Here is a 24,870-nt window from a genome sequence, read left to right on the forward strand (position 1 = left end):
ACTCTGCGGACCTCTCTCCACCCACGCCCAGCCTTCCCGCCTCCTCCCAAGGTCAGCCGTGGGCCTGGGCGGCCCCTCCAGTCTGATTTCCTCAGGGCCTTCCTGCCCCACAGCCTCCCTGCCTCGGCTCCAGCCTCCTCCCTCCTTCCCAGAAGTGGGGGGTGGGGGGAGACTCCTGGAGTCACCAGCCTCATTAGAATAGCTAACGTCAGTTCAGAGCCACATTTTTTCAAGGACGGTCTCTCCTCACTGTGCCCAGTGCCTTCCACTCTGCTAGAAGAGCTCTTCACCCCACCTGAACGCTGGCTGCCACTCTGCGGGGTGCTCAGACTCAGCGCGGGGCTTGCTCCCCTGAGCAGTAGGCCCCCATCCTGCTGCCCCCTGTACCCCACCACTCAGAGACCCACTTGAGACCATCTTTTCCTCCCCATCTCAGGAAGTGGCACTGCCATTGACACAGTAGCATCACCCAAGGTCACTGGCATCACCCACTCTCCTCCCTGCCCTCAACCCCATGCAACAGCTGAGCCCAAAGGGGACAAGTGCCACCACCTGCCCAGTCCAACAGCATCCCCTGCTGGCATTATTCTATCTCCGCTGGCTCCTCTGATCCCGGCCTCAGCCTGCTCTGATAAACACCTGTGTGAAAGCCTTCACTGGCTTCCGGGTGCATCAGGTTCAAGTCCAAATTCCTTACCAGGCAGGCAAGAGCCTTTACCTTATTCGTCTCCTGACACTCCTTTTCCTCACTTTGGACCATACCCTGTTCCTCATATGGGCTGCAGTCTTTCCTTGCTGGACCTTCATATCAGCTGTTCCCTGCTCCAGATTAACTCTTGCTTATGCATCAGGCCTCACTTGGACATCAATCACTCCCTCCAGGGAGCCCTCCAGGATACACAGTTCTGAATTAGGTGCCCCTTCTATGTGCTTCCATAGCACTCATACTGTATCTAGCGCTGGCCATGCCACAGTGGAATAGCCTCTTTGCTGACTCTGAGCCCCCGTCGACTGCAGGCCTTGGGAGCAAGAAGTATGCGCCGTGCACGAAGGGAAGCCTCAGGGTACAACACAATGCACTGGCAGAGTAGGCACCGAAACCCCTGCATGCTGGAGGTGAATGTTTCCATCACACCCTGCCCCAAATCACTGAAGATCTCTGGCTTTCAGTGTTCCCTGGGCCAGAATGATGGTTATCTTCAAATTTGGTTAAAAGGGGTTCACAACACCCGAAAAGAACAAAAGTCAGTTTAAGAAGCCTGCCAGATAGCTCGCACACGAAGCAAGATTAAAGAACAAAACAAAGGGCCCAGATGACACCTGTTAGTTAGCCACTAACAGAGGACACAGTAGAAATGCAAGGCATCTTTTCAAAGGGGAAGACACAAGTATCAGCTCTAGAAGTGGGGGATGGGGAAGGGCAAGGGCAGAGAGAGCGGGGGGCGGGGGGGGGCAAGCCAGGAGCTGAGCCCCATAACTTTGAGATAGGTCCCTGTAATAACTCCCCAGCACATCTGCATTGATCATTTGTTTGGAGTGGGGAGCATTAAAGAAAGAGGGCACAATTCTCCATCTGCGTAAAACTTTGCTGGGTATCAAAATATTTTCCTTTATTTCTGCATCATAAATCCATAACTTTAACAAATTTGACCATTAGCTGATATAGTAATACCAAAAAAAATGGAGACAAAGACGTTCATGTTCGTTTCCATAAAGTGCAGCTTTAATTTTCAATTGTTTGCCTAAGTAAACAGCATCTCATTCCAGATCCCTCCTGCCCCCACCCAAGGAGGGAGGGGAAAAGGCTATTTTTTATTTTTACTCAACAGATGTCTAACACAAAGAATAAATGATCTAATAAAGGCAAGATTTTTTTGCAGATGTTTTTCTGGGTAAGGTTTCTAAGGACAACAGTAGTGAGTGTAAAATAACTTTTCGTAATTAATATGAATACATATGATAAAATAACAAATACATAATTTAGACCTCCGTGCTTATTTTGCAACTTTTAGGTCTCTAATTACGGAAAAGGTACATAAGCTGAACAAGAATACCTTCCAGTGTGGCCAAATTACTTCCACTGAAGTTGAAGACACTCTCTGGTCTTAGCCTTTGTAATTATATAAAGTTGCTGTTTCATTCATATCCAAAATGGGTTTATTCTGCTCTATCATATAAGGACTGGCATCTTTTTCAAAAGAACATTGCTAGCAACAGGGTTAATAGCGAGTACTGATGGCCTAAGTTTGCCGAGTGCTTGCTTTTGCGACAATATAAATACGGATTATTAAAGTTGTCTACGCAAGTATAAAATCTATGCAAAATCCTCATCACATAGGCAAAAATGTTCAAAGGCCAAGAAAAAGAATTATTTTCTTTTACAAGAAAGTGCAACTGCAGGATCTTTTTTGAATGATCTTCTAGACAGTTTTGCAGAAATCTTAGTAGTTTGGCTCAGAAAGTAGAGTTCCTCATGAGGAATAAAAGTTCTTCCTAGAAGAATACAAAGCAAAATTTCAGGCAGCTTTCTGGAAGTAAACCATTCGTTTGTGGCTACGCAATGGGACAAGTAGAACTGATAATGAAGGCTTTCGGGTTTGCTGTGATTTGCACTAGAACTTGGCAGAGCTTTTGTTCTCTTACTCCGGGACCCCATGTCGTAGCTAATGCCATAGACGGTAGTTACAGCACTTGGTCCGACCCTGACAGCAGGCATGAATCTGACCAAGAGGACATCGGAGGTGTTTTCATATGCGTTTTAGGGCTTTTTCAGGTCAAATCTCAACATTTTCACATAAATCATTAAAAATAGAACATTTTCTTTGCTATTTTCGGTATTTTACATAGTTAGTGGATAATCATGGTGAGAGAGCTTTCTAGCATTCACCAGGGATACGGTGTCACACAGTCAGATTTTTAACATTTGCTCGGCTGCTGCTAGATGGTAAAGGAAGTTTTCCGTTGCTGGTGGAAATCGTCTTTGCTTTAGTGCCTCAAAATTGAGAACTAGCTTTTCTCCATCACCAGAAACTTCTGAGAATGGTTCCAGGTGGGTGAAGATTTCTCTTGTTTTTAGAGAAATGTCCTGTAATGGAACAAGAAAATATGTCCTAAGTCGACATAAAAAAAAAATACGAATTTTTGTTGTAGCTGGAGAGAATTCTTTCCGCTAATTTTTATCAAACTATAAATTAGGGAAAATGAAACATACTTAAAACAACCTAGAAAAACCAACATCGTGTTTTTGCCATTTTAGCCATGTTTAAGTGTACAATTCAGCGGCATCAAGTACATTCAGTGCTTTATGACTCCTACCCACTCCCAGAACTTCTTCATCATCCCAAACTGAAAGCTTGTACCCATTAAACAATAACTCCCCATCCCCATCTCCAACGCCTGGTAACCACCAGTCTACCTTTTGCTTCTATGAATTTGCTTCCACTCTAGGTACCTCATATAAGTGAAATCACACAATATTTGTCCTTTTGTGTCTGGCTTATTTCGCTTAGCATAATGTTTTCAAGGTTCATCCATGCCATAGCACATGTTAGAACGTCATTGTCTTTTAAGGCTCAGTAATATTCCACCATCTGTACCTACCACGTTTCATTTATCCATTCATCTACTAATGGACGTTTGGGTTATTTTTACCTTTTGGCTGTTATTTATAGAGCTGCTGTGAACCTGAGTGCACAATTGTTTATCTGAGTCCCTATTTTCAATTCTTTCTGAAATATACCCAGTAGAACTGCTGGATCTACGGTAATCCTATGTCGAATTTTTAAGGAACTCTGCTCTTGTTTTTAGAACGAATCTCCCCCCAAAGTCCTCTTTACCTGGAATAAGTAACCCGGCACCTGCCACATGGGCTTTATTCCTCTTTCCTGATAGTCCTTTGTGTGGCTGTTAACTCACCAGAGCTCATATTAAAAGTCATGTCTTTTTCCTGGTTTGCTGACATCATTAATTCAAATATTTTCACATCTGTATAATATGCCAGGCACATTCATCATACGTTATATCCAGTCACCTGTGTATCACTTTCAGTTCATGAAAAACACAGTAACACAAAACTCAGATTTACATAGTTAACCAACATTGTAAAGAGTCAACAAATGTTGAGGGAGGGATGGATGGGCAGTGATGATCCACAGGGTAGGAAGGAGAGTCTCAGCTCTTGGGACAAGCCCCGCCCACTCTTCCTGGCCTGAGCTGCTGGGCCACAAGCACTGAGCAAAAAGAACGGCGCTCCTGGTGGGTCCCTGTCAAACCTGTGGCTCCTTTTAACCTTTAGCTCACGCGTCCCCTCAGAGAGCTGTCTAACCTTTTCTCTAATATCTGTACCTTGACCTTTTGTTTCCATCACAGCTTTCATTTCTCAGGGCTCACAACAATCTGGCATTTCTTTGTTGTTTTTTTTTAAGTTTATTTATTTACTTTGAGAGAGAGAGAAAGAGAGCATGACCTGGGGAGGGGAAGAGGGAGAGGGGAGAGAGAATCCTAAGCAGGCCATGCGCCATCAGCAGAGTCCGACGCGGGGCTCGAACTCACAAACCATGAGACCGTGACCTGAACTGAAATCAAGGGTCAGACACTTAACTGACTGAGCCACCCAGGTGCCCTTATTTTCTATTCATCTACTCCAATATAGGCCAGGAAGGCAGGGGACTCTGCTCCCCACTGCAGCTCCACTGCCCCCTGCCTCACATTTAGTCAGTGCTCAATAAATATTTTCCAGGTAAATGAATGAATAAATGGAGAAAAGAACCAGGTCCAACCAGGCGAGTAGGGCCTGCTTACCTGAGGCTCCCCCCCCATGAGGTGGCACAGGTACAGACAGTGGGAGACAATCCCTCCAGGCCTCTGGTCCCCATGGGATGACACAAAGGTCTAGATGAGCCAGGGCCTGGGAGAGGCCAGGGCAGAAGTGCATCCCGGAGAAGAGGAAGGAGCTGGGAACAGGCACCACGAAAACAGGCAGCAGAGGAGAAAGGAGCGGCAGGCTGTGCAGAGGAGGGGCTTTGTCACCGCACGGAGAGGCTTGAATAAACTCTTTGGCCATCCCAGCGGGGCACGGGGAGAGCGGAGGTCCACGCAGACGCTCTGGTCAGCTGGCCAGGCAGACCCTACAGGGGCGCTGGCCCTGCAGGGTGCGACCACGGAGGCTGCTGACTCTGGCGGGGATCTGATTAATGCCTGCTTACTCATGTTCTGGACACAGAAGCGAGATGAAGACGCTCTCTCTAAGTTCCCTGCTCAGCAGCAACGGGCTCTTTAAAATCTGTTCCTACATGAAAATTCTGCTGGGAGCACAGAATGCATTGTTCAGAAGAGCATTCCAGACCACATGGGGGTCACACTCAGCCCCCTGCACATATCTGTCCCGGACCTGACAACTACTGGGCTGTGGTGGGCCCCCACCGGCTCCTCTCACCAGGGCCATCCTGCAGACCCTCGCGAGAGCGGCTGCCCACCGGCTTCTCCCGGCCCCCTGCGCTCTGGGCAGCTCTGCCACTCGCTGCCCGGCAGGGCTCTCAGTAAGTTGGAGACTGAGGAGTTACCTGTATAACTTGGCTGTCTGATTTCTCCGGGTCTTCTGCAGACTGAACAATTAGCTGACCGATTTCTTTGTGCAGTTTGCCCATCGTCATGGCCTCTGGTGAGATCAAGAAGATGTGACGTGAATATTTAGAAGTTTATATAACAAAAACCATGCCACCTACTTGAAAATGTAAACCATCATACACAGGAAATTTTCAAAACAACCGACAACCCCCCACATTTCCACCTTAGTACTGAACACAGACATGATGACGTGCTAGGAGGTACAGAAAAATCACGATTTGTATGTTCAAAATAAAAACATGCCAATGCCAAACCATGTTTCTCCTTTATACGTACCTGAAAAGAATTTTTGTTTTTCTTCCTAGACAAAACCTAATGACAACTACTGACCACAAGTAAGTTGTGATTTTAAGCCCAAGCATGACTTTCCTATGGAGGTGTGTACAGTTAAGAATTCAAGTATAAGTCAGACGCCTGCGTGGCTCAGTTGGTTAAGAGTCTGACTTTGGCTTAGGTCATGATTTCATGTTCATGAGTTTGAGGCCTGAGTCGGGTTCTGTGCTGACAGCTCAGAACCTGGAGCCTGCTTCAGATTCTGTGTCTCCCTCTCTCTCTGCCCCTTCCCTGCTCTCTCTCTCTCAAAAATAAATAAACATTAAAAAAAATTCAAGCGGAACTTTCTGGTGGGGATCTTGTGGAAGCGAGCTTCCTGTCAGTTCTGCAGAAGCTGGCTGAACATTCAAGTGTGTGAAGACCCTCAGAATGAGCAAAGGAAGCAACCTAAGTCACGTGAATTACATACATTGCTACTTTCCTCCAGCAAGAAGGCGAACAAATATTTCTGTTTGTCACATTGAGGGACAAACTCCATTTGAATGGTGCTGATTGAGATGGAGCTCCTCTGATAGAAGGCAGCAGGAGATGGCCACCCTTTCTGGTGCTAATGCTTCAGCAATGTAAGTGGCCCTGGCCACAGCTAGCATCCTGTCACTCTGGCTTTACAAAAGGCAATACTCAGCTCCATTCCCTTTTTGACACATCGTTCAAAAAGATTTTCCATACAGGATCATGTTCAGTCCTTGTGCAATGATAAATTTCTAGTGGAACCTTTTATCATTTGCTGTCCTGTAAGAGGTGGAGCCTTCTTCCTCTCTCTTAAGTGTGGACTGGACTTAATGGCTTCCTTCTAACAAACAGAATTTGGAGGAACTGGTATACGACTTCTGAGACCGGGTCATAAAAGGCACTGTGGTCTGTCTCTTGGATCACTTACTCTTGGGGAAGCCAGCTGTCATGTCATGAGAATACTCAAGCTGCCCTACAGAGAAGCCCACATGGTGAGGCCTCCTGCTAAAAGTTAACTTAGAAGTTGAGCCTTTGGATGACTGCAGCCTTGGTAATATATTTTAAATGTTTAGTTATTTTTGAGAGGGAGAGTGAGCGTGAGCAGGAGAGGGGCAGAGAGAGAGGGATACAGAATCCAAAGCAGGGTCCAGGCTCTGAGCTGTCAGCACAGAGACCAACGTGAGGCTTGAATCTACTAACCATGAGATCATGACCTGAGCTGGAGTTGGACACTTAACTGACTGAGCCACCCAGGTGCCCCAATATTTGCTGTTTTAAGCTACTAGGTTTAGAAGTGGTTTGTTACGCAGCAATAGATAACTAAGACAGCTTGTTTAAGCAGAAAAGTTGAGAAACAAGATAGAGACACTGTCATATTAGGGCACCTGGTGGCTCAGTCGGTTAAGTGTCCACTCTTGGTCTCAGTTCAGGTCATATCTCAAAGGTTCATATGATGGAGCCCCGTGTCGGGCTCTGTGCTGGCTGCATGGAGATCGCTTGGGATTCTCTTTCTCCTTCTCTCTGCCCCACCCCTGCTCACACTTGCTCTCTCTCATAATAAATAAATAAACATTAAAAAAAAAAAGATACTGTACAGCATAAGCACCCAGAATGTACTACTAACATGGCTGCACCGGTAAGAATAAATGCCGTGTCCCAGACACAAAAAATCCCTCCGGTTTCAGCACAGCAGACTAAGCAGGCCCTTGAATACCAGGGTTAGAGCATCAGCCTGAAAATACACCTGCTTCAGGTGGGCGGGAGGATGGGCAAACCAGGTCAAGGGGGTTATGAGTACACTTCTCTTGATCAGCAGCAAGTAACATGTGAAGTGCTGAACACTGTACCGACCACCTGAAATATAACCCTGTTATATTAACTACACTGGGATTGAAACTTTTTCAACAAATTAATTTTAAAAAGCATAACTGCTTGGCTTACGTTTCGTATCAACCACAGAAGAGAGAACTAACCTTTCGCAAGTGGGGCAATGGTAATCTCACGATCTGCCAGATTCACAAACACGTCATAGAGGTCGGATCTGCTGCTCACCTCCAAGTCCACAAAGCCGGCAATGTAACCTGTGTGACAGAGAGGGCTGACAATACTGCAATGGGAACAAGTCCTATTGTGAACAGATAAAAAAAGAATGGACTCTAAAAGCTCACCAGTTGCTTTCCTTCATTGCTTTATTCAGGGGACATCAGCTGTACCCTCTGCCAAATACTTAAGACTCATTATTGTCAGTTGCCTGAAGAAACGCTTACAATTCAAACTGTCCCAAAAACTAGATTTTAGTGTCAAGGAAGAAGGCATTTACTTTTCAGTTCCTGCTATCCAGGTCAAGAATGACAGCCGACGGGCGCTTGGGGGACTCAGTCGGTGGAGCGTCCGACTTCTTCGGCTCAGGTCATGATCTCACGGGTTCATGAGTTCAAGCCCCGCATCGGGCCCTGTGCTGACAGCTAGCTCATAGCCTGGAGCCTGCTTCTGATTCTGTGTCTCCCTCTCTCTCTGACCCTCCCCTGCTCATGCTGTCTCTCTCTCAGAAATAAATAAAACATTAAAAACATAAAAAGAATGACAGCCGAGGCAGAGGTAGCAAGGATTCCCTGGACCAGTGTTCCCCCTTTAGGTCTCTGTCTCCAAGAAACCAGAACCCAGTAGCCGGCTTTCTCAGGGACGGCGCGCTGGGAATGGCACCGTCTTTTGCCAGTTTCAGATCCAATACATTAAATGCCAAAGAATCAGGGCAACTCAAGAATTAACAGAGCTTTGGAACTGATGTTAAGAAAACAGCTACCAGACTTTTCACATTTCACAGAGCAATGCAATTAAAAACAAAAACAAAAACAAAAAAAATTGAGGATCAATTTACCATTGCTAAAGTTTTGCTTTACAAGGGACAATATTTTAAAACAACAGTGACAAAAACAAAAATTCACCCACAGAGCACCCAGACAGACTTATTCACAGGAGAAAATGTGATATATGACAGAAATGATACCGATTACTGGCGAAGAGAGGACCCCATACACGAAGTAGTCTTGGGCCAAGTGGTTTTTCAAATGGAAAAAAGATTCCAAGCTTGTTACAAAAAAAGGTAGTTCTGAGTACATGAAAGACTTAAATAGGGAAGAAAAAAAAACTTTGAGATACAGAATCTGAAGCAGGCTCCAGGCTCCAAGATGTCAGCATACAGCCCAACACGGGGCTCAAACTCAGGAACTACAAGATCATGACCTGAGCTGAAGTCAGATGCTCCACCGACTGAGCCACCTAGGCACCCCGGGATAAAGATTTTTCTTAAACAGAATACAAAAAACTAAAATCATAAAAGAAAAGTCCAACAAATTCCAACATATTAAAACTAGGATTTCTAGAGTTAGGGGTGGGTGGGTGAAAAGGGTGAAGTAGATTAAGAGGTATAAACTTTTTTTAAAAATGTTTTTATTTTTATTTAAAAAATTTTTTTTTATGTTTTATTTATTTCTCAGAGAGACAGCATGAGCAGGGGAGGGTCAGATAGAGAGGGAGACACAGAATCTGAAAGAGGCTCCAGACTCTGAGCTGGCAGGACAGAGCCCGACGTGGGACTCGAACCCACGAACCGTGAGATCATGACCCGAGCCTAAGTTGGTCGCTTAACCGACTGAGCCACCCAGGTGCCCCTATGAGGTATAAACTGAGTTGTGAAATAAATAAGTCATAAAGACGAAAAGCATGGCATAGTTAATAATGTAATAACTTTACAGGGTGACAGGTGGTGAGTAAATTTATTATGGTGAATGTTTCATAATGTATAATTACTGAATCGCTACACTGTACACTTGAAACTAATATAATATTGTATATTATACAATATACGTCAATTAAAAAAAACAAAACAAAACAAAACAGGAGGGGCGCCTGGGTGGCTCAGTCGGTTAAGTGTCTGACTCTTGATTTCAGCTCAGGTCATGATTTCACAATTTATGAGTTCAAGCCCCACATCAGGCTCCGTGCTGACAGAGCTGAGTCTGTTTGAGATTCTTTCTGTCTCTCCCTCTCACTGGCCCTCCCCCATTTGCACTCTCTCCCAAAGTAAACAAACTTAAAAAAAAAAAACCACACAGGAAAAAAAAAGCATGACGGATACAAGGTAAAATAAGATGATAAAATGTTCACAAATGTTGAAGCTGGGTCACAAACACACCAGGCATATTATATGTTTCTTTCTACTTCTGTGTAAGTTTGAGAATGTTAATTAAAAAATCTAAAAAAAGATAAGATTTCTAGTCATTATAAGATACCATGAGGAGAAGAAAAAAATATCCACAAACTCAGAGATGTTTTGAAGTGTGTATAACCAACAATGGGTTCATGTCCTGAATATAAAAAGTATTTCTACGAATCAATGAGAAAAACAACCCAATGGAAAAATATGTAGAAGATAGTTACTCTGCAGAAGAGGAAACACAACGGCAAGAACAGAAATATGTTTAGCCCATCAGGAATCAAGAAAATGCAAATTAAAAGCATATGCAATTATCACTGTACAGCCACCATGTTGACCAACATTTTAAAAGTTGTACAGTAACCAAGTGCTGCTGAGGACGTGAAGCAATGGGAACTCTGAACACTGCAGAGGGTAAACTGTTACAATCTCTGGGGAAAAGAGCATTTTCCAGCCGCCTGAGGATCTGCATGCCTTGTAACACGGAAATTCAGCTTCCTGACATATAACCTAGAGAAAGCCTTCCATGTGTGCATCAAGAGGCCTGTAATAAGAATGCTTACGTCAGCACTGATTTAAAAGTGAATAACGAGAAAGTCCACATGAATAAACTATGGTATCTCACTTACTGGAATCCTAGACAGCAGTGACAATGAATGAGAACTGCAACTATCCACGTGAAAATAGACAAATCCTACAAAAATACTGTCAAGCAAAAACAAAACATAACAAAAAACAAAACAGAAGAATTCATGCATCATGAATCCATATGTATATATATATATGGTTAGTTTAGTAAAACTAAACCATGTATTATTCAGAGATATGTTTGTGTGTACATGGCCAGAGCGAATGAGGAATGAGATGGGGAGGCATACAAGGTGCTTCAAAGTAAACTTTGTATAAAGATTATATATATTTTTTTAGATTATATATTATTTTATATGTAAGAAAATTTGCCTAACTGAAGAGCAGCAACAAAAGCCCTTAGCATCTATCATCATCATCACTTTATGAACAAATCTTTTAAGACCATAAAAGTATAAAGGGCCTAATAAGGGGTGCCTGGGTGGCTCAGTTGGTTAAGTGTCCGACTTCAGCTCGGGTCACGACCGTGAATTCAAGCCCTGCATCGGGCTCTTTGCTCTCAGCACAGAGGCTGCTTCAGGTCCTCTGTCTACCCCCGACCCCCATCTCTCTCTCAAAAAGAAATAAACATTAAAAAAAAATAATAAAGGGCATAACAACCTTAAATTTAAAGAAACAAGAACAAAAGACTATGTCTTTACACCATGATTCCTAAAGACATAGTACTGGATTATTAAATTCTTAGAATCTTATTGAACATTCTTTTACAAGTATAACATCATTTAAAAATAATTTCATTTTTCCCTTTGAGAAAAAATATGGAAAGTCTCAAAATAAAGTCTAAAATGGAATCACTGACAGGGAAACTTTTTAAATGAGAACTTTACAAATCAAAAAGAAATTGTAAGGCGTCTGGGTGGCTCAGCAGGTTGAACAACCGACTCTTAATTTCAGCTCAGGTCATGATCTCACGGTTCATGTGCTTGAGCCCTGTGTCGGTCTCTGCACTGACAGCGTGGAGCCTGCCTGGGATCCTCTCCCTCCCCTTCGCTCTCTGCCCCTCCCCTGCTCGCACTCTCTTTCTCTCTCTCAAATGAACTTTAAAACAATAAAGTAAAGGGGCGCCCGGGTGGCTTGGTCGGTTAAGCGTCCGACTTTTGCTTAGGTCATGATCTCGCGGTTCGTGGGTTCAAGCCCCGCGTCGGGCTCTGTGCTCACTGCCAGCTCAGAGCCTGGAGCCTGTTTCAGTCTGTGACTCCCTCTCTCTCTGACCCTACCCTGCGCACGCTGTCTCTCTCTCTCTCTCCTAGAAATAAAATAAAATAAAATAAAATAAAATAAAATAAAATAAAATAATAAAGGAAAATAAATAAATTGTAATTGGTGATGCTTGTACAACAAAGTGAATGTCCTTAATGTCACTGAAGTATACGTTTAAAGATGATTAAGAGTAAATTTTATATTAAGTGTATTTTATCACAATTTTTTAAAAATTAAAAATGAAATTTTTAAGGAAAGAAAAATGGTTGCGTTTCCCAAAGAAATAATAAATCATCAGCATTCCCTTAAGGAATGCCAAGAGACTCCTCCCCCAAACCAGCCAGCGCCCTGGGGCGAGCCTCTCGGCCCGGCTCGGCTACCTGGGCACGTCTGCAGGCCCTCCAGCTCGTCGGCACTGAGGTGCACGTAGGGATGCAGTATGGTCCAGTCCTGTCGATGCCACACCAGGGCAGGCAGCGTCCTGGGAAATGACGGCAAGAGCTCAGGTGGCTGCTGGCCCGCACCTGCGTCCCCCGCCCTCCTCCCCGAGGACAAAGCCACGGGCAGAGGCAGAGGGGTGGGTGGACGCTACACGTGCCCGGGCCTCCAGGCTTCAAGTTAAAGTACTGCAGTGTTTTCAGCTCGGCTTTTTGGGGTCAGATTAGCTACAAAAAGCTCAAGGTGAAGTTTCAAAAGATCTCTTCCCAGCGCCTCATCCGCAGACTGCCATCGAGGGAGTCTGAGGGTAAAATCCATAGGGGGCCCTGCAAGCAACACATATTTTGAAGTCTCTCATTTCTACATTTAACATTCCAATCAAACTTGCAAACCACTTAGTGTTTGCTTTTATACAAAATGAGTTTCCTAAAAAAAAAAAAAAAACTAGTGAAACAGCAGCCGCAGAAAGAGGTGATGAATTTAACTGTGGTTTGGGGAGCCCGCTGCTGCCTGCTATGTGTTTCAGAAGCGGTGGACATCCCAGTTTCAGAAGCATAAACGGAAAGGAAAAGGGTGATTGGGTGGCTGTCGCAATGACAGCTGTCCTCATTTCCCGAGCGCTCACGATGAGTAAGGCACACACCAAAGACTTCACACAGCAGCTCCAATCCTGACAAGCTTACGAAGTGGGTGTTATTATCCTCATTTTACAGGTAAAGAAATGGAGGCTTAGAAAGTTTAAGTATCCTGGATGTGGTCACAGACCTAGTAAAGTGCCCTCCCAGGACTTTACCTCAGGTTCTTCTGACTACCAAACCTTCTTTTTCCCATTTTCTAACCAGTTAGCCTCCTGGAGCCTCAATTTTCTCATCCGTAAGAGAGGGGCAATGATACTTCCTTGCAAACTTTGTGTTACAAGCAAATTTAGTAACTGAGGTGACTTATACAACAGCTGGCATAGAGCAAGCACAAAAGCTAGGTCCTCTTTTTTTTTTTAAAAACAATCTAAAAAAAGTTACATTTGGTAAAGAAACAAACTTTCAAAAAACCTTTATTATAAAAATAAGAGAATCTGTGGTAAAAGTGAAAAAACAAGAAATAATTAAAACAGGGGTCAGGAAACCATGGTCATGGAGTGGCCGTCTGTCTTCACACATAAAGTTTTATTGGAACACAGCCATGCTCATTCATTTGTATGTGCACTGACTCTGGCGGTTGGGTGGTTGGGACAGAGACCTTATGGCCTATAAGCCTAAAATCTTTACGTCTGGCAAGCTCCAACTCCCTGCTCTAAAATATTTATATTTCTAAATTTAAAGAAGAATCTGCCCAAATTCAGTGACCTTGAACAATTAAAGCTCACCTGAAACATTAGACCAAGATAGCATTTCACCCATAGCCTACCACATTCTATTTATAGCAAATGTGTAACAGAACAGAGCAGGAACACAGGCTGCCCCACAGCTGTCAATGAAGCCTCTACTTTTTAATGACCAGAGACAATACCTGGTGAACTCCTGGACGGCTTCTACCTTGGGGTGATAGACGACAATTCTTTTCTTTAGCATCAGTGCTGTGTGTAAGATAACAGTTTCCATTCCAAATTGAGATACGATGTCTTAAACACAAGAAATGATCATGTTACTGCATTAAATAACATGTAAGGGAATAACATTTTTACTGGAAGGAGTGAAAATAAATAAATAAATAAATAACTTATTTTCAATAAATGCAGAGATTATTTTCTGTATTCAGAATTGTTTTCAATACAGAGAATAAAAAAGCACCTTGTGGGGCACCTGGGTGGCTCAGTCGGTTAAGCGTCCGACTTCAGCTCAGGTCACGATCTCACGGTTTGTGGGTTCAAGCCCCGCATTGGGCTCTGTGCTAACAGCTAGCTCAGAGCCTGGAGCCTGCTTCGAATGCTGTATCTCCCTCTCTCTCTCTGACACTCCCCTGCTCATGCTGCCTCTCTTTCTCTCAGAAATGAATAAAACATTAAAAAAAAAAACCACCTTGTGCAGCACATAAGCACATAAATACAGACACCTGCTCCCTAGGAGAGGCGCTGTGATAGCCTAAACCTGCCCCAAGGGCCTCTGTGCTGGATGCCTAGATGAAGCCGGAGCCCAAAGAAAGTGGAATAAGTGATATGAAGGGAACCAGCATCTTTTTGTGTCATGATACACCTTTAGGTTTAAAAAAAAAAGTTCACTCTGGGGCACCTGGGTGGCTCAGTGGGTTAAGCAACTGACTCTTGATTTCAGCTCAGTTCATGACCTCACAGTCTGTGGGTTCAAGCCCCACATAGGGCTCTGTGCTGACAGTACGGAGCCTGCTTGGGATTTTCTCTCTCCGCCCCAACCCCGCTCACTCTCTCTCAAATAAACAAATATTTTTAAAAAATAACAAATAAATAAAGTTCACGGACACCACCCCTCCCAACACGTACGTCTTTATGTAAGTCCTTTTGAGACTACTGTTGAAACCTAACATTTCAACAGGGATGCTTAGAAACCGTATAGAACAGCAAGTTCACAAGCTAAGATAGGCGCTGTGGGAAGACCAGAGTAAAGGCCAGCATGTCCCTCAGAGTTCCTCTCTCCTCCCTTTTAAGGACCCTGAACTGCCCCGCACTGCCGTTCTGGATTTTCCAGCTGGGAGAGGAAGGTGGCGGGTTAGAAGAGGAACTCGAGGTCAGGGGCCTGAGCGCTCCGCACAGAAGAAGCAGTAACTGCTAAAATGTAAGGAAAGAAAAAACTATGGACGACAGTGGAGGCTGAAGCTGTGAAATTCAGCTTACCCACAAAAGAACATTTCTGTGTTGTTAATAGTCAGAATCATGTGGAAAGGACCACCACAAAAATGTGCTTTCCTACAACAGAATTCTAATCAAATAAGGCAATGTAGAAGTTGAACTATCCTTCTGTATAGCAAATAAATATTACACAGGTAAACATATCCAGAAAGATAGGATATTAGACTCTAATGAGGATTGTCCTTGGCTTGGAGATCTTACTGTTGTTGGGATGGAACCATCTGGGATGGGTTTTGTTTTGTGGTGTGTGTGTGTGTGTTTACCTTTGATAGAGCCTTCAAGATAAGCCTTTCGGGCATCAAAATCCTTGCTAAGGAAAGAGCCATTTTCTTCATTCTGGCATATCCCCTTTGTGAGAACTGCAATATAACTCTCCATCATTTTAACTGGGCTCCCGTGTTTCAGGTACATTCTGTAAGAAAAGACAAAAAAAACAACCATGCTATGATTTAGCATGAACCACACAGAGCAATGAATCCAAGGCTGGGTATGGGTACTTCCTAAAAAATCTAAGTCAACCTGCTAATATGCTTCTGAATGCCTGAATCTTTTCATAACATGACTACTTCTATAATTTAATTCAATAATGTACTGAAAAAAAACCACCATTCCAGAGATCTTCAACAATTCCTTGAAGTTGGCTTTCTCCCTCCATCTCTATAGCCCACTCAGGCAGGAGAATGAGCCAAGGATTTTCTGAGGACTCATTATTCTTTTTTTTTTCCCCTAAGTTTTATTTTTTTATTTTTTTAAGTTTACTTATTTTGAGAGAGAGTGTGCGCACACATGCATAAGTGGGGGAGGGGCAGAGAGGAGACACAGAATCCCAAGCAGCCTCCACACCACCAGCGCACAGCCTGATGCTAGGCTTGAACTCACAAACCCATGAGATCATGACCTGAGCTGAGATCAAGAGTCAGACACTTAGCTGACTGTACCACCCAGGTGTCCCTGAGGATCCATTATTCTTAAAAAAAATACTGCATTCTTATCTCTATGTCTTACATTCACAAATGGTGTTTCTAGCCATAACAACTCTATCTTACTGCTGGGATTTCCTTTGACAAGAAAGGAATTTTACACATTGTTCACAGAGAAAGCAGTAATTATGGAACCTATATTTATTATCAGAGTTCCCAGAGATAGCCATATTTAGATAATTAAGAAATCAAACTCCTTTACGTTTCTGGTGATAAGTATACACTAGATACATTCATCATCAAGTTCCAGAAAATGCTGACAGGAAACTGCCTACATTTATAGCTCACATGTGAAATCAGTCTCTTCCCCTGAAATCTCTTCCTGTGAGTAACTAAATCTAAATTTTGCTTGAGAAGCAGGACTGGGCCTTTTAGTAGCTAAATGGATTAAAAAACTAGAAAGAAAATAAAATCATTGTTTAAAATAGATCATTTGAGGGATACCTGGGTGGTTCAGTCAGTTAAGCATCTGACTCTTAGTTTCAGCTCAGGTCATGATCTCACTGTTCATGAGTCCAAGCCCCTAGTTGGGCTCTGTGCTGACAGCATGGAACCTGCTTGGGATTCTCTCTCCCTCATTCTCCCCCCACCCCACTCGTGTTCTCTCTCTCTCAAAAATAAATAAATGTTAATATTTTAAAAAATTTAAAAAATAAATCACTTGAAACTGTATTTATTGTAGGTGAAGTGAAAAAAAGCAAGTGTTGTAACTACTAACCAGTTTTGTGAATCATGAGTGTTTTTAAATTAGCTCAATGCACAAATTGAGGGGAAAAGGTAGAGAACAATGAATATGGTAATCTATCCTATGTATCGAATAATCAAGCCTGTGAACTCAAACACATGCTTATATATGGAAAAAAGTCTCTGGTATGATATAAAGAAAAGAGCCCAGGAGTGCCCTGGGAGTCAGGAAGCGGGTTTAGAGGCTGGGAATAGGGAAAGGAAGGGACCTAGTTTTCACTGTATCCCCCTCTGTATTGTATTTTTTTTTTACCGTGTGCTTACATTACCACCATCAAACAAATGACATACCATTAAAACTAAAATAGAGGGGCACCTGAGTGGCTCAGTCGGTTAAGGGTCTGACTCTTGATTTCCGCTCAGGTCACGTTCTCACTATTCGTGAATTCGAGCCCTGTGTTGGGCCACATTGTCAGTATGGAGCCTGCTTGGGATTCCATCTCTTCCTCTCTCTCTCTGCCCCTCCCTTGCTTGCACACACACACATACTCTCTCAAAATAAATAAATAAACTTAAAAAAAAAAACCCTGTAAAATAGAAACAATATATAGTAATGAAAAAGAGAAACACAGGAAGGGAAGTAGGAGATCACTTCTCCCATAACAACTCTGGCCATGAAATACTGAATAGAAGGAAGAACCCCCAGAATCATTCCATAGGAAAACCACAAAGTGCAACACAGGAGAATTTATTCAGATGGGACAGCCATCTGTCACACCTGGCCCAGATAACTGGTTTCAAGTGAAATCCTGATTTCACGGCCAACAGCTGGAGGGGACAAACGATGAAAGGGGCGTGGCCAATGACCTGCATCCCATACAGGGAACAGACACCTTCGCGTGGGCTCCCGCTGTCACGGTGAGCAGCGTGCTGTAGGAGGCGTGCGTGCCTGCCTCTCCTCTCCCCAGAAACGGAGGGAGAACCCCCGTGGTAATCAGCATCATCGAAAAGTGTCGGTCTATGTATTTGTGCACACAGACAAGTGTCAGTGGGGAGGGGAGTGTGCGTACGTGCGCATGCGTGTACATGCGTGCGTGCAGGAGCATGTGGGTATGTACACATGAAAGGGCCGCGCAGGAAGATGTAGGGGACAGGGGAGGTGGCTGCCAATAGCTCTGAGTCCTCATTTTTCTTAAGCTGGGACCGGAGAAGAGTCCAGAACACCACAATGCCACGGTGCTGAGGAACCCTCTGAGCTTCCTCCCGGGCAGGAAGTGGCATGTAAAGCAATCTGAGAATATTTGCCAGTGAACTCACTGGTTAACCTAACCCTGACTCAGTCAAATGCAATGAGAGTCCGATGTTTGTTCAAAAGCGGCTTTGCAGTGTTTTTAAGCTCATGGCTTCTAGGTGGTGTCTCTTCTCACAATGACAATCTCCCTTTGTGTCAGTGCCATACTAGCAGACAACTGTTTATATTCCACAAGGAACCATATACCTGGAACTTATCCTAACAGAGCAAGAAGGCTTTCTCATCATAGCTGGCTGGAGAACAGTAAAACTGCATTTTCTCAAAATGCAACCTAAAATTACCTAAAACCTTTAGGTAATTAGAAAGTAATCTTCTGCTATATATAGATATAGACATATAGATATGGATATGGATGTAGATATAGTTATGGATATAGCCATAGATCGATAGCATGTGTGTGTATATATAAACATGGCAAAAAAGCAACCATTCCTCAGGCTTATAGTGAGGAACACAGAAACAACTCCCTTTGCCAAAACGACTTATTGGGCATGAGCCTGAGGGCTGACGTTGTAATATATAACCTCTAGAATTACAATTCTGTCTAGTAACAACAATATTAAAGAAAAAAATCTAAAACCCCGTCAGAGCCCTGATTAAGGAAAAAACCAATTTCCCCAACATACAAGAAAGCTTTGATTAATTAACTCCACTACATATACTTACCAAGGCAAGAAAGCAGACTGGTATATTTTACATAAATTTTTTCAACAGCTGGGATGGAACTAAAGTTTACCCGAATCACGATTAACCAATTAATCAGATTCTCAGCTTCTTAACATTCCAGCTAAGACATATTTTCCTGTGCTTTAGCATAATTCAAAATGCTCATTAACTTTCCCCAAAATGACTCCCCACACAGACCTGGACACGTATGAAGCAGCTTACCAGTCACCAGCACTTAACTTAGCCGTCCTGCTAAGGAAAGTTCTAGATTGGAAGAGAGCAGAAGTGGCACGCCAGATGTAGCAACTAACTGAAATACGCAGGAGCTACAATGGTTGTGTCAATTGCTTTTTCTCCTCCCTTCTACCATTTTCCCAAATAAGAGGAGTGTCATAAAAGCAGAAGAGAAAAGTTCCTCTTATAAAAGTTGCCAGAGGGCCAGTAAAGATGAAGTTGGGGAAGCAGAGGGCTGAAATTTGTTTCCTCAGTGTAGAAATCTGCTATGTAACTACTGAATAAGACCTTCATTTTGGTACGACAACATTTAATACAGGTTTCATACAGACCTACACAGTATCCTAGTGAAGGCGGCGTATTTCTCTGGGTTAAAATCTTTGGCAGTCAGAACAATAGAAAAATGAGTCACCTGTCCAAAAGAAACAAAAAGGATACTTTTTAAAGACACTTTCACAGACTTAATTTTTATTACTACATTCTAGTAAACCTCTTATATAAGACGTAAGGGCATTAAAAAGAAAAGATCAAAATGTAACCAAGTTCTCCCTTCCTTCTTTATACTTTTATGTTTATATACACACATATATACTTCATGTCTTAGATAAGAATTTAATATTTTTTAGAGTTAACATTTTTTCAAAAACACAAATATATTTCAAATATCAGAAATGTGAGTTTTCATTTAAAGTCCTCTTAATCTCATCAAAGCAGAATGAGAAATGCTATATCAGACCTACCAATTTATCAACTCTTAATTAATGAAAAAGAAGGATAGAAAACAACAAAAATACACACAGTAAAAATCACACAGTTCCTGAAGTAGTCAATGCTGTATAGAATACCATATAATCTCTGTAGAAAGCACACTGTGACAATAAGCTTTATTTATCGATACACCTCTATTACTATAAATATAAATTTCTGCTCATCTTATGCCTATTATTCCCATTAATCATATAAAATTCAGGACTTTATAAAAAGCAAAGCATTTAAAAAATACATTTTCAGAAATCGTATCTTTAAGAACTACCTCTAAATCTTGTCATTTTTCAAATCTGAAAAGCAGATTTGAAATCAATGTTGCTGTTATTGGCATTTTATGGAACAAAACACAGATAAGCCTATTTGAGGATAGATCAGACTTTTCAGCAAAAACTTAAGTGAACAGAAACCAAAGATTATAACACATTGAAAACTATCTTTTTGCAAAGTTACATTTTCTAATTATGAATCTGTTTCGTTTTAAACCTCTAACAGTTTTAAACTGTTGCTTTCTTGTTATTTTAAAAGGAGTTCCTTAAATTTAAATTGATATCTTGGAAATGTTTCATGGTTATCGGCTATAAAAGTAGCCCTAGATGGTAAAAGAAGTCCCCACACAGGAACATGCCAGGAGCTTAGTCACTTTACAATATTTCTTTTCTTTGAAAAAAAACCCTGCTGGTTGCTTGGGATTAGGAAAGCTCACAATGACCACATATTAGTTTTCAACATGTCACATGTATACTGTTTATAAATGACACACACAAAAAAGCCTACTGAATACATGTTTCCTTAATTCTCCTTTCTATTCTTTCTTTTTTTTTTTTTTTTTTTTCCTAGGAGAGAGAGAGAGACAGCGTGAGCAGGGGAGGGTCAGAGAGAGAGGGAGTCACAGACTCTGAAACAGGCTCCAGGCTCTGAGCTGGCAGTCAGCACAGAGCCCGACACAGGGCTCGAACCCACGAACCGCGAGATCATGACCTAAGCGAAAGTGGGACACTTAACCAACTAAGCCACCCAGGCGCCCCATCTCCTTTCTATTCTTAACATATCCTTACCATCCACAAACAAATGAAAAAAGTTTTCTTAATTATATCAAAGATGATTTTATCTTTTTAAATTTTTTTAATGTTTATTTTTGAGAGAGAGCTCACACGAGCGAGCGGGGGAGGGGCAGAGAGATGGGGAGACATAGAATCCGAAGCAGGCTCTAAGCTCTGAGCTGTCAGCACAGAGGCCGATATGGGGCTCGAACCCACGAGCTATGAGATCATGACCTGAGCCGAAGTCAGTTACTCAACTGACTAAACCACCCAGGCACCCCAAGGGTAATTTTATCTTTTAAAATATTTTTGGGGCGCCTGGGTGGCTCAGTTGGTTGAGCTTCTGGCTCTTGACTTTGGCTCAGGTCATGTTCTCATGGTTCCTGGGTTCTAGCCTCACGTACGGCTCTGCACTACCAGTGCAGATTCTCTCTCTCCTTCTCTCTCTACCCCTCCCATGCTCTGTCTCTCTCTCTCAAAATAAATAAACTTAAAAAAAAAAAACAAAAAAAAAAAACCTCAGGGCACCTGGGTGGCTTAGTTGGTTAAGTGTCTAACTCTTGGGGAGCCTGGGTGGCTTAGTCGGTTAAGCATCTGACTTTCGCTTAGGTCATGATCTCGCGGTTTGTGGGTTCGAGCCCCACGTCAGGCTCTGTGCTGACTGCCAGCTCAGAGCCTGGAGCGTGTTTCAGAGTCTGTGACTCCCTCTCTCTCTGACCCTACCCTGCTCACGCTGTCTCTCTCTCTCTCCTAGAAATAAATAAAACATTTAAAAAAAAATTACAAAAAAAAAAGTGTCTGACTCTTGATCTCACCTCAGGTCATGATCTTATGATTTGTGAGTTTGAGCCCCACATCAGGCTCTACGATGACAGCATGGAGCCTGCTTAAGATTCTCTCTCTGCCTCTCCCTTGCTCAATATCCCTCAAAATAAATTTTAAAAAGAAAAGCTTAAAATGGCTTTTAATTATGGACAAATGCTTCTTTCCACTTTTTTTAATGTTGTATTTATTTCTGAGAGAGAGAGCGAGCGAGCGAGTGGGGGGGGGGGTCAGAGAGAGAGGGAGATACAGAATCCGAAACAGGCTCCAGGCTCTGAGCTAGCTGTCGGCACAGAGCCTGACGCAGAGCTTGAACCCACGAACCGCGAGATCATGACCTGAGCCGAAGTCAGATGCTTAACCGACTGAGCCACCCTGGTGCCCCTTCTCTCCACTTTTAATCAGAGTCATGACTTTGAGCGTCTACATTTCTACTCCAAGTATAACCCGGAAAGGGCCTCAGTACACCAGCCACAGGGTCAGTCAATATAATACACACCAACTCATATTTATAGAATGAGTAAGAGTGAAATGTGAAAGGGGACAGTCCCAGTGAAAATCATACTTGGTATTTTTCAAAAGTGTATTGTGAACAATAATGTCTAAAGCTAAGAGTTATTGGAATGTTACATCACTTTAAATATTTTTGGTTGTTTGACCTTCATGCAGTCATACCTTTATCAAAACTGAAGAATCTGGAACTTCAACTGTTGTGATATAAAACCATGTTCTTCTGTACTGACCAAAGACGAAGGGATGGAGAAGTTTGGTTTCATCTGTAAGGCAGCATTTTCTCAGCAGTAAATTCCTTAAAGTAGCTGTCGTGGAAGGGTAACACCACACCCACAGAACTTCTCCATTTGTGTCCTTTTCTACGGTGGAAAGATGGTCACTGTGAGAATGTCAAACAGCAGCAAGGAAGTGAATTGATTGGTTACTCAGAAGCACTTAGCGGAATCAGTTTTCACATCCCATTTTACAAAGCATCCCAGAGCACGTGTGATCCCAAACCCCATCTACCTCTACTGGTCAAATTATGTAGCTCTCCTGAGCTTGAGTGTTAGGCCACCTGAGTAAAAAGTTGTTACAACAAATCATGAATGAAAATTTAAGGGGAGCCTGGGTGGCTCCGTCAGTTAAGCTCAGGGCATGGTCTCACGGTTCATGAGTTTGAGCCCTGCGCCAGGCTCTGTGCTGACAGCTCAGAGCCTGGAGCCTGCTTGGGATTCTGTGTCTCCCTCTCTCTGTGCCACTTCCCCACCTGTGCTCTGTCTCTCTCTCTCCCTCTCTCAAAAATAAGCATTTAAAAAATTAAAAGAAAAGAAAATTTAGCCTTAAAGTTGGTAGTCTTTCCTATCTCCTTCCATACAAATTCTCATAAACTCAGCATTACATTTTTTTGTTTAACTTTTTTTTAAGTTTATTTCTTTTGAGAGAGCAAAGAGAAGAGAGAGCAAGAGCAGGGGAGGGACAGAGAGAGAGGGAGAGAGGAATCCTAAGCAGGCTCCAAGTTGTCAGGGGATACCCCGATGTGGGACTCAGTCTCACGACAACCATGCGATCATGACCTGAGCTGGTCGCTTAACCAACTGAGCCACCTAGATACCCCTTCAGCATTACATTTTTATTAGTTAGAAGGATCTTTAATAAATCTATAGGAAGGGTTTGTTAAAAACAAAACTGGAGATAAAGAAAATGGTGAAATCTCTTTGAAATCATGTTACATACTGATTGTATAAATTCTGTATTTAATATTGTAATAGTAATAATAATAATAATAATAATAATGGTTATCCAGTCACATATGTAGTTTCCTCATCAAAGTAAACCTCAATAACCTAGCCTAAACTTTAGAAAAACAGTTACTGCACATACAGCAGTATGGATGCAGGTTTTTACTATGGAAAATATCAAGTTTATAAAAAAGAGAATAAAAAAATGAATTCCCCCATCGCCATCATTCAGCTCCAGCAATTATCAACACCTGGTCCCTCCTTGTTTCTAAGGTCACGCCTCTATTATTTTGAAGCAAATCCCTTTTAAATCTGTGTCCATATGAAAAATACAAAATCTGAATTGAGTATATGATTATAAGTCATCTTCGTCTTTGCTGTTACCAGATAAAGTCAGAATTTAACATAACCTGGGGCGCCTGGGTGGCTTAGTCGGTTGAGCGTCCGACTTTCGCTTAGGTCATGATCTCGCGGTTCGTGGGTTCGGGCCCCACGTCGGGCTCTGTGCTGACTGCCAGCCCAGAGCCTGGAGCCTGTTTCAGTCTGTGACTCCCTCTCTCTCTGACCCTCCCCTGCTCACGCTGTCTCTCTCTCTCTCTCTCTCCTAGAAATGAATAAAAAAAACATTAAAAAAAAAAGAATTTATCATAACCTTATTCAGAAGTAGCTTCAAGCAGAACTAAGGTGCCTGAAGTACTTCGCTTTTGTTTTGAAGCAGTTCTAAAATCACATCAGAAATAAATACAGGAAGCCAGTCCCAGATAAATGCACTCCTTTGAGACACTGAAAAATAATCAGCACAGTCAGCCAGTTTTGCTAAACGCACGCAACGTTCTTCCACACTAGAGGAACACAACGTTTAGGTGTTTATAAAAAATCTCAATAGAACATGATTTCAAAGGACAACGGCACGCAGGGAACGCACAGGCGTTCATTCAAGCAACCCGCTGCCGCCAATGGGATGAATGGTTCCCTGAAACACCCAACCCTGAAACACTGCGCACGGCTCAGGCACACCCAAAGATCCTAACGTACTTCCTCAACGGCTAATTCCTCAAAACTAACCGGGATCCCGCCATATATTATGGTTAGGTACACACTCCGGCTACAGGCATGAGCTCTATCACATGACACAGGATTCCTCCGCGGACAGGGGTTGGGGCTCTGCGGCTAGACCGCACGGGTCCGAAGCCCGGCTTCCTAGCATGCGTCCGGGCGCAAATGACACCTGGGCCTCCGTCTGCTTCTCGGAAATGTGGTCATCAAACATTACCCACACCCGCTGGAGCCGTGGTAGAAGTTTAACGGGAGATAATCCATGCATAAGTGCTCAGCACTCGGGGCTGGCACAGTTGCTCGGTCACACAATCGGGGCCAGCCGGGCGCCGGGCGCGCAGTCGC

At 43.0% G+C, this 24,870-nt stretch overlaps 1 protein-coding gene across 2 annotated transcripts in view; it reads right to left on the bottom strand.

The window, feature by feature from the left end:
• Positions 1-1,701: 1,701 nt before the first annotated feature.
• DENND10 (DENN domain containing 10) overlaps positions 1,702-24,870 on the bottom strand; it is a 23,751-nt gene continuing 582 nt past the window's right edge. The window contains exons 3-10 of one of the 2 annotated variants that reach the window (XM_077779466.1): positions 22,412-22,608; positions 19,439-19,518; positions 15,494-15,642; positions 13,919-14,030; positions 12,355-12,455; positions 7,884-7,991; positions 5,562-5,656; positions 1,702-3,085 (exon numbers count right to left, since the gene is read on the bottom strand). In XM_077779466.1, coding sequence (XP_077635592.1) covers positions 2,909-3,085; positions 5,562-5,656; positions 7,884-7,991; positions 12,355-12,455; positions 13,919-14,030; positions 15,494-15,642; positions 19,439-19,518; positions 22,412-22,608 — 1,019 coding nt within the window. In that variant the 3' untranslated portion in view covers positions 1,702-2,908. Of the gene's footprint in view, positions 3,086-5,561; positions 5,657-7,883; positions 7,992-12,354; positions 12,456-13,918; positions 14,031-15,493; positions 15,643-19,438; positions 19,519-22,411; positions 22,609-24,870 lie in introns of those variants that run through there. The other variant, XM_077779467.1, reaches the window with a different exon arrangement.

This window comes from Crocuta crocuta, unplaced genomic scaffold (genome assembly GCF_008692635.1).
Source record: "Crocuta crocuta isolate KB4526 unplaced genomic scaffold, BGI_CrCroc_1.0 scaffold138, whole genome shotgun sequence".
Taxonomy (NCBI): domain Eukaryota; kingdom Metazoa; phylum Chordata; class Mammalia; order Carnivora; family Hyaenidae; genus Crocuta; species Crocuta crocuta.